The sequence below is a fragment of the Sinocyclocheilus grahami genome, unplaced genomic scaffold, assembly GCF_001515645.1.
Source record: "Sinocyclocheilus grahami isolate Dianchi unplaced genomic scaffold, SAMN03320097.WGS_v1.1 scaffold27.1, whole genome shotgun sequence".
Lineage (NCBI taxonomy): Eukaryota > Metazoa > Chordata > Actinopteri > Cypriniformes > Cyprinidae > Sinocyclocheilus > Sinocyclocheilus grahami.
Window position 1 is genome coordinate 2,971,703 of NW_015505206.1, and position 10,183 is coordinate 2,981,885.

The following is a 10,183-nucleotide window of genomic DNA, read 5'->3' on the forward strand; positions in this document are numbered from 1 at the left end:
TCTGATGGGCAAAAAAATATTATTTTACCAACTTATTAATTTTAAGTTAAATTGTGCTTTGTTGGTATAGTGTCTGCTAGAATGTAAAAAATTTTCAGTGTTAAATATTTTTAAATTGTTGTTTTGTAATAGATTTTTTTCTTTGAAAAGCAAGACAAAACAGTAAAAAGAACATTTTGGCTATTTAATTTGTGCAATGGTGAAAAAAATTGGCAAAATACATGGGAAAAAAACCTAGAAAAAAAGGCGTGTTCGGTATTCGGCCTTTGGCCTAGTGTTTCATTTTTTTTCGGTTTCGGCTTCGGCCAAGAATTTTCATTTCGGTGCATCCCTAGAATTGGCCTATAAAATAAAACAAGCTTTAAAATAAGTCAAAAATCAAAAAGGTTGAGAATCACTGATTTAAAGCAACCTTGCTGAAACCATTTAAACCAGTCTAAGATGATTTTCCGGTCTTCCAGCCTGGATTGTTGACTGGTTATAGAGCAGCTTGAAAAGGCTGGAAGACCTCTTCCAAAACAAAGATGATAACAATAATGATATAGTTTAAAAATCATTCTGAATGTAAAAGTCCACACCACAACTATTCTAACGATATTGTTGGAATCACTTCCAAAAAGATTCTTTCCATCTGATGAAATATAAAAACATTGACAGCCAATCAGAATCCATCCTGCTTTAATGAGAATGAGCATTTAAAGTGTTAGAAGACATAACTGCAGCACATGCTTATAATAAACAGACGATATCGTGCCTTGGTGAAAATGCTATTATTATTGTTGTCTTTCTTGGTGTAAACAGGCCTTAAGAATAGGGTGGATGACCAGCTTAAACCAGCTTTTATTAGTGGAGAATCCATATATGGTGAACTTTACATCTTTTCAATACATCTGAATTTTTGAACAATCCCACATTGAATCCTAGTGACAGCTGTGATTTGCAAGTCTGCAGTGTTATGAGAGAGCAACGGCTGACCGATCATGAGAAAGCCAGAGTCCACTCCCTCCAATCTGCATGATAATCAATCCAATCTCATTCAGCCAATCAAACTGAGCAAAGAGACCCAAATTACTTCATTTAATATGTAATTTAATTCAGAAACATAAATCATCACATTACTGACAGCTCTCATCGAGCCGGTTGGAAGAGGGACAGAGCGGCGAGTGAGAGAGAGAGAGAGAGACTGTATTAAAACCACCAGACCTCCTTTACCGCTCCCTGTGGACTCGGCAACATAATCTGAAGAGAATGTACATTTTTCATAATAGAATTAATAACCAATTTTAAATTATGTCCCCGACTTGTGACCCAAGATACGTTAATTATTGATCACCCATTTCTGTGAAGAGGTGTTGTAATTACCTAGCATAATGTGACTCCTTCATCACATTTAAACATTTATATTGCTTATCTTTCCAAGGAACCCCTGGCTAAGTTTTTCCAATTACACTGATCAAATCGAGAATGTGGGGTAATTCTTCTTTTCTTCAATTAGAACTATCTGTACTATACATAATTTATGAAATTCCGTCATACCTCAGCGAAGTGAGCCGAAAGATAATGAATATCTGCTACTTACAGTTACGCGGGGCAGACAGGTTCATGTTTGATGACGAGAGGGACCCATCATTCTCCAAAGTAATGTTCTTCACAGCACATTCGGAATATTGTCATTTGTAGGACCGTTATGCAAATGAAAAAATCTACAGCTCTTTGTGACCCTGGACCACAAAACTTTTTTTATGCCAAAAATCATTAGGATATTAAGTAAAGATCATGTTCCATTAAGATATTTTATACATTTCCCACTGTAAATATATTAAAACTTAATTTTTGATTAGTAATATGCATTGCGAAGAACTTCATTTGGACAACTTTAAAGGCGATTTTCTCAATATTTAGATGTTTTTGCACCTTCAGATTCCAGATTTTCAAATAGTTGTATCTCTGCCAAATATTGTCCTATCCTAACAAACCATACATCAATGGAAAGCTGTTTTATTCAGCTTTGTATTCAGATGATGTATAAATCTCAATTTTGAAAAATTGACCCTTATGACTGGTTTTGTGGTCCAGGGTCACATTTGTGATTGTGCTCCACTTTCTTGGTTCAAACCTCAACTGCACCCTAGAATAAGCCCATATTGCGGCTTCCTTTTTGGAAATATCTGCAGACCGGAGATGTTTCATAATGCTGAAAGCGTGTGGGATAACCTAATCAGACCTCAGGAATCCGATCTCGCTCCTTCATCCTAAACACAGAGTCTTCTTAAAGGCATACAGATGACCACCTCAGACCCGGCAGCATCAATTCCACTTAACCTCCTCGGAGATGATAATTTCCTCTTCGCCTTGAGCTTTTCAATGCAATTTTAGTCAATGAAATCAGATCAGAGGACAAACTCACTCCATCATCTGAATATAAGATTCGGCAGCCGGCATGGTGCAAAGAAATTCCCAGACAAATTCCCGTTATCTTGAGAAACTTTATTGATGGTTATTGTTATGCAGATCATAGTGCATGCACATACAATGACAAGGAGAAAGCCTGTCCACAACACGTACTTAAAGCAGAAAGAGCAGAATCACAGCAGTGGGTAAGATATTTTTGCCAAGTTGTGTGATGTGACGCACACAGTACACAAGAGGATATTTGCAGCCGGATAAATTGGAGCTGCTCTTTTGTTTGTATTTTATGCAATTGAAACTTTTATAAATACAAAATAAAGAAAAATGAGATATGTGACAAACACCTCTAATTAGGTATACTTGTAAACAACATGAAGGGAAGTCTTCGCGTATGCACAGCCAAGCTGCGACTCTTCAAGAACGCCTTAACAGCTTGTTTGTGTAGCACTTGTAAATGACATAGTTATCATTATTCCTATTTACATATAGATATCTTTTTCACAAGTCATATATTTCTCAGTTTCTCGATAATCAAACAGTTTCAAAGTGTAAAGGCTGTGTTCTAGAAAATAATAGTACAAAGGATGTCACATTAAAAATTATATCAAAACGAAACACTCGAAAGAAGCAGAGAACCAAAAGAAAACAGACAACAGAACGTCCCACAAGTGAGAAGAAGAAGAAGAAGTAGTGATGAAAAAATTGCAGGTTGTGTGTGTGCAAAATTGTACAGTTGACAAAAATACTATGATTATATCTACATAATGATTGCATTACTTGTAAAGTGTTGATATAAATCTGTGTATGATTCCATAAAAAATGAGACATCTTTCTCTAACAGTTGGTCTACCACACTAAATCTAAAACATTATACAGTTGTGTTTTTCGTATAAGAGAACATTTTCACTGCACAGATCAAATTGAATACACTGTTAGTTTATTTTTTCCCACTCTCGTCTTGTACAAATAATCAGTTTTTTAACTTCTGAGAGAAAAAAAACAAACTAAAACAAAACAAAGAAAAAAAGAAAAACAAAAAATATAACCGGCGCTACCGTCGCCGTCTGGTTTTTCTTTTTTTTTTTCTTTTTTGTGTTTCGTCTCTCCCGTATTATAAAAGTCAGCATTTATATCAATCGACGTACTGGAAGTACTGCAATATAAAAAGAACATTTCGTGGTAGGCCTAAACTAGCGAGGGTCTGACTTAAGGACTAGATAATAGTTAAACAGTAAAATACTGTCATGGTGAATTTTTGGGGAGTTTCTATGAGCTGCTATGTATAGTCTGAATATACACATTGAACACCCCAGGAACATAACCTTTGGCTTTGAGTAATGACTGATATAAGACAGCTTAAATAATCGATACCTCAGTGGTCTCTTTGACCGGCTCTGTGTCTTCGCTGCACTCGGCGGACAGCCCCCGGTCTTTCGCCCACCACGCCCATATCTACTCCTACCCACAACCCCCTGCGCACTCTTCCTCTACGGCACAGAACCAAGAAACAAAAGAAACCAAAAGAAAGACGAAAGGCGATGTGAAACGGAAGCATAAACCACTGGACGACTCTAGTCACTTACACTCTTACAAAATATGATAACCCCGAAGTGACTTGAATATTTATCATACATAACTCATTTACATGATAAAGCCCTAACAATTTGTATCTTTTTTTTTCATCTTTTTTATATCTAGCAGCTCTCTAGATCACCACAGAAACCTCTACAGCCAACAATCTATGTAATCTTTAGAAATGAAAAACCCACAATATTAAAATACACAGCACAAAATATCTGAGGTATAAGATGAAAAATATCCGTTTTTGTCTTCTCTCTCTTAAGAGATGCTAAAATGATGCACTACTGCATGTATTGCAATACCCAGGCCTCTGAATTACTCCTCCGTTACCCCCACAGGAAGATTCTCAATAGGTTTTTTTTTTTTTTTTAGTATGGCGCGAAACGACTGTATCCACCTCGGTATATACTAGCCTGTAAAGAAGAAAGAACGAGACCCACATCGTCGGCGTGGCTTCTGGTCTTGGCATCAGTCAAGGGAGCGAAAGCATTCTGGAAGAGAAGCCACGGGTTTGGACACGTTTAATTGACACAGTTCAGAGGAGACCTCTGCTAGCATTCAGGCTATTTGCCGTACATACCCCCGGACGAAACCAATCACGTTCCATCATGCAGCAAGCACACCAACACACCTCATGCCAGAAGAGATGCATTTAGGTACTTAAAAACGTAAACGGGATGCAAGAATTACATGAGTTAACAGAGCAAATAAAAATAGAGCAACGAATGCAGTTTCATATGCTGCAAAAAGCATTTTCTTAACGTAGTTTTGTCTTATTTTCCAGCATCTTGAAGTAAAAAAAAATTAGGGTGCATTAAAAAACCCTCAATTGTCTGTTGCTAATAGCGTAGCTCACACAGAAGTCTCTTTTAAACAAAGCAGCTTTGTTAGTCTGCATAGCGAATGAAGAATCGCAGATTCTTACTGAAACAACTGTATTTCGCCAGCAAAATTACGCAGAGCAATGGCAAATGCGACTACACTCTAAAGGCTTGAGCACATCGGGACAATTATCGCGCACGATTATCGCCGACGTTTAACGCCTCATGACTAAACAAAGGGCACCAATGTGAGTGTGCACACCGACGTGCAAAACGCCAGGTGTAAAAGCATCATTTTTTAAAAAACGCCTCTGGCTCTGGTTTGACGCGCTGCGTTAAAAACTGGCCGACCAATGAGATTGGTGCTTTTGTTCACGTGCCTGGATCTAGCAGCTCTCTAGATCACCACAGAAACCTCTACAGCCAACAATCTATGTAATCTTTAGAAATGAAAAACCCACAATATTAAAATACACAGCACAAAATATCTGAGGTATAAGATGAAAAATATCCGTTTTTGTCTTCTCTCTCTTAAGAGATGCTAAAATGATGCACTACTGCATGTATTGCAATACCCAGGCCTCTGAATTACTCCTCCGTTACCCCCACAGGAAGATTCTCAATAGGTTTTTTTTTTTTTTTTAGTATGGCGCGAAACGACTGTATCCACCTCGGTATATACTAGCCTGTAAAGAAGAAAGAACGAGACCCACATCGTCGGCGTGGCTTCTGGTCTTGGCATCAGTCAAGGGAGCGAAAGCATTCTGGAAGAGAAGCCACGGGTTTGGACACGTTTAATTGACACAGTTCAGAGGAGACCTCTGCTAGCATTCAGGCTATTTGCCGTACATACCCCCGGACGAAACCAATCACGTTCCATCATGCAGCAAGCACACCAACACACCTCATGCCAGAAGAGATGCATTTAGGTACTTAAAAACGTAAACGGGATGCAAGAATTACATGAGTTAACAGAGCAAATAAAAATAGAGCAACGAATGCAGTTTCATATGCTGCAAAAAGCATTTTCTTAACGTAGTTTTGTCTTATTTTCCAGCATCTTGAAGTAAAAAAAAATTAGGGTGCATTAAAAAACCCTCAATTGTCTGTTGCTAATAGCGTAGCTCACACAGAAGTCTCTTTTAAACAAAGCAGCTTTGTTAGTCTGCATAGCGAATGAAGAATCGCAGATTCTTACTGAAACAACTGTATTTCGCCAGCAAAATTACGCAGAGCAATGGCAAATGCGACTACACTCTAAAGGCTTGAGCACATCGGGACAATTATCGCGCACGATTATCGCCGACGTTTAACGCCTCATGACTAAACAAAGGGCACCAATGTGAGTGTGCACACCGACGTGCAAAACGCCAGGTGTAAAAGCATCATTTTTTAAAAAACGCCTCTGGCTCTGGTTTGACGCGCTGCGTTAAAAACTGGCCGACCAATGAGATTGGTGCTTTTGTTCACGTGCCTGGAGCTGCTGAAGTTACAGTAAAACACGACTTGGTGCACAAAACGGTCTTGCCGAGCACACATTGATACCTAACGACATAGAGGAAGTAAGTAGACGAAGAAGATGCATCAATGCAAGATGAATGTAGAGCTGCTGGTCTCATTGGTGTCTGAACACAAAGAGCTTTATGACAAACGCGACAGCGACTACAAAAATCTCGAGAGGGAGTTGTTATGGAGAGGAATTACAGATCAAATAGGATGGATTCTATGTGTACCGGGGTATCTAATGTCAGGGAGTGAATTTGCACGTTCACTCGGCTCATCGCCAGTGAAAATCGCTTGGATATGAACATAAAGACACATTGAAAAACGTCTCGAAAAACGCTGGCAATAAGTGCGCGCGATAATCGTTCCGGTGTGCACGAGGCTTTAAAGAGGTTTATTCTTAAAAAAAGAAACGTAAAACTTTTATAATAAAAAAGTAAAACAAAGTTTTATTAACTTACATAAAGGTTTTAGGCATTTTTACTGGAAAACTAGACAAAATGTACAGTTTAAGAAATTGATCTTTGCAGTGTGCGTTCTATATGCAACGTGGACGTTTTGCGATCAAAACAGTCCGGGTACAAACAAGTCGCACATCGCAGTTTGCACCTGGAGACTCTTGTCGGGTCTTCCTCGCACTCTTTCATCACATCGTCTCTCCTCTGCTCCCTCCCTCTTTTAGCTGTTGCTACAGCACCACTTAGGTGATGGATTTAATTATCAAAATGACTAATTATTCCATTAAGGGGAGCGCTCGGCTTGGTGATATTCACAAAATTAGAAATATAATAACTAACATGCACTACACTGCCAAGAAATTAAGACATTTATCACGTTTACTGGGAGGATTAATGTGGCATTTCAGCTGCCGTTAGCACAAGAGACAAATTCAATTACGTTTAAGTGAGGAGATGTCAGCAGAGCTAAAATCCATGCAGGAGGAAGAGGTGGGAAGAAAAGGGAAAAGAATGAGCTTTCATGACAAGCGTGCACTGAGAAAAGAGCAGGGAAGGGATAAATAAAGGGGTCATGAGGAAAGAGGAAAAAAGAAAGAGGAATCGAGACAGGTAGAGATGAAAATTCACGCTCACCATGGCACCAACGCTGTATGCGGCTGCTGGAGCAAGTGCGTGGTTGTAGGGGTCGGCAGCATAAACTCGTCCGTAACTGTGGAAACACGGAGAGATGGTCAGATCATGCTGCCAAGTTGAAAATCGCTTATTTTCTATGAAAACACAAATGTCATACAGTCATATAGGACACCACGGACTGAAGCAACTACATATGGTGATGATTTCAGAGTGTTTGGAAAATGACAATCAAATGAAGTCAGAGAGGAGAAGATCACATGGCTCTTGCAGTCATGCTGCACAGGTCAAAGAGGAAGACATCACTGTTTGAAAGTTGAAGGGCCACTTGTGCAAGACCTCACTAGATGCTCTGTTCACTCTAATTGTGCGTTTATGGGATGCCAGCGCTTACGGCAATATCTGTTTGTACGTACAAACTTTGCAAATCGGGTCCAAGAGGAATTTGCTTGCTTTTTCTAGTTCAATACACTTGCACAAACAACCCTTCAATTTTTTAGTAGTTTAATTTAGGCATATTGATCAAAAAGGCAAAAAAATGCATTATAGGAAAAAAAAAACCCAAACAGACCAGCGATCAATGTTTTACAGTACTTGCACCAAAAAAAACAAAAACAAAACATCTGTTCATTATTCTCGTCCGGGGCTGACTTGATGAAAATGCTGCAGGATGTTTAGTGTAAATGTGAGCTTATTTTATACTTTTTCAGTGTCTTTTATCCTGAGATCTCATCCTGTTCTCCCTCAAAGTTCGAGCAGGGCTTAAGATCACTGTGTTTGAAAACAACATGTAATATCGGCTCCTGAAAGCCTTGTAATGCTTGCATGGTGTTTCTGGACCAGATAAAGAGCCAATCAGAGAGCAGAGAAATTAGGCAATTTACATATTCTTCCACTCCTGGCGATTAAGAAGTTAATCCACTGCAAATTAGTATAGACATTGTTATTCACTACACAGTCGCTCTGTCTTCATATTTCAATGCGCGGCAACAAAGTATTTTGTTTGACTTGTGTTATCGGTGTTTACAGGGGTTAGTTTTAATGAGTATGCAGTGCAGTGATCAAACCAGGGCTGCCTCTGCTCTTCTGGAGCTAAGATTGAAAAGGTGACCCTCAGGATATAGCACCTGGTGAATTATTCCTAAAGTATTAAGTAAGGGAAAAAAACGCTGATTGGATGAGTCACCCGAAATGCAAGAACTGGGGATTTTAATTGCCGTTTGAAGGACGCTGAAAATGTGAAAACACACTACAAATTTAAGCTTAAACTCATCCTTGTGACTATCGGTTTGTTCCTTTCTATGATCCGTTATACTAGGCTCCTCCTGCCGCCCATCGAGACAGGTTGAAGTAAAAAAAAAAACTTGATTTATGAGACTGGTAAGCTCTATGTTCGTTAATGAACACCAGTGACTCTAACATACAGCTAAATTAGATCTGGGCCCTGAGATACAGGTTAATAAATCTCGGATGGCTGGGATATATCTGCATTATTGACTAGATGCTCATTATTTTGGAAAATGTGTGCTCCAGCAGCGCCATTCCTCTAAATGTATTGACTTTTCCCACCAGGAGACCGAACGGACAGCTCATTTCTATGATTTCTTTAAACAATGCCGGGCTGTGCTTTAGGGGCTCTGTATGCATACCTTCTCCTCTTTTCTTACTTACTGATTACGTCGGTTTGCGAACAGGATGCGCACGGCCTTTGGGGCTATCAGCAATTATTGAACTGGCACAATTAGACCATAATTTGCAAGTTTTTCAGACTCCAAATTACACATTCCAATTGTGTTTTATAGAAAACAGCTGATGTCTTCAAGAAAGTGCCTGCTGCTAAATTACAGCCTTGTTAGCATATTCATTTTCTCTGGTCGTGTGGGGGAAAAAAGGAAGGAAAAAAAGGGCTGTCACAAAATCAATGCATGGATGGACAGGTCCATTTTCCTTTCGGTATATCACGACTCAAACTAGTAACAATCACACTTGTGTCATTCCCGTGATCTAACCACCTACAGCCAATGTGCAAGACACCATACACTACATGAGCAACCTTGATACGACAATGACAACAGCACCACACGCCTGTAAAACAAACCAACCAAAAAAAGGCCCTCTCACGCACACACATACACACACACACACACACACACACACACAGATCTAATGGAAACGGAGGGCGATGGTGGAGAACTCAAAAGAACCATGGAACACAAGGAAGATTGAGACAGAAAAAAAAAGGAAAATCACAGATTCCAAGCTCGTGACAAGCGTGTTCATTTCACTCTTCAAGGAACACATGCCTCTTCCAAGCAGTGCCATGGGAGAGAGAAACAGAAGATGAGAACTATGAATGCGATGCCTTCCAGCTATCCTCATGCAGTACTCCAAAACTACTCCACTCGTCCAAAAAAGAGCATTCAAGAGAAACGTAGTAAGAAAAAACGTAACATCTACTAATCAAACGGGGGGCAGAAATAAGGAGACAGCCGGGCAATAGAAGCACTCACTGTCAGGGTGCATAAAAAAGGGGGTATATGCTCGCTCCCTCGTGGGTGCATCGAGAAAGTGAGGGTGATTTGGTATTCATTTATATTTATTTATTTTACCTGAGGAGGTGTTACAAGAAATTTCATCTGCTGCAACGAAGACGAAATGATTTCTGCAAGAGAAGATAAAATTTACAATACCGCCTGCTGACTGGCTGGATGGACGAGAGGTGTGTGTGTGTGGGGGGGGGGGGATTTGGGGGGGGGGGGGCCGGGGAAGGGAAGGGGGGGG

At 39.7% G+C, this 10,183-nt stretch overlaps 1 protein-coding gene across 7 annotated transcripts in view; it reads right to left on the reverse strand.

Annotated features, from left to right (window-relative positions):
- Positions 1–5,466: 5,466 nt before the first annotated feature.
- Positions 5,467–10,183, reverse strand: part of LOC107568067 (RNA binding protein fox-1 homolog 1-like) — a 280,788-nt gene continuing 276,071 nt past the window's right edge. For 6 of the 7 annotated variants that reach the window (XM_016253945.1, XM_016253914.1, XM_016253925.1 and 3 more), the window contains 3 exons: positions 10,012–10,064; positions 7,406–7,481; positions 5,467–5,575 (listed from right to left, as the gene is read on the reverse strand). In XM_016253945.1, the coding sequence (XP_016109431.1) occupies positions 5,553–5,575; positions 7,406–7,481; positions 10,012–10,064 (152 nt within the window). In that variant the 3' untranslated portion in view covers positions 5,467–5,552. The remainder of the gene's footprint in view (positions 5,576–7,405; positions 7,482–10,011; positions 10,065–10,183) is intronic. The other variant, XM_016253938.1, reaches the window with a different exon arrangement.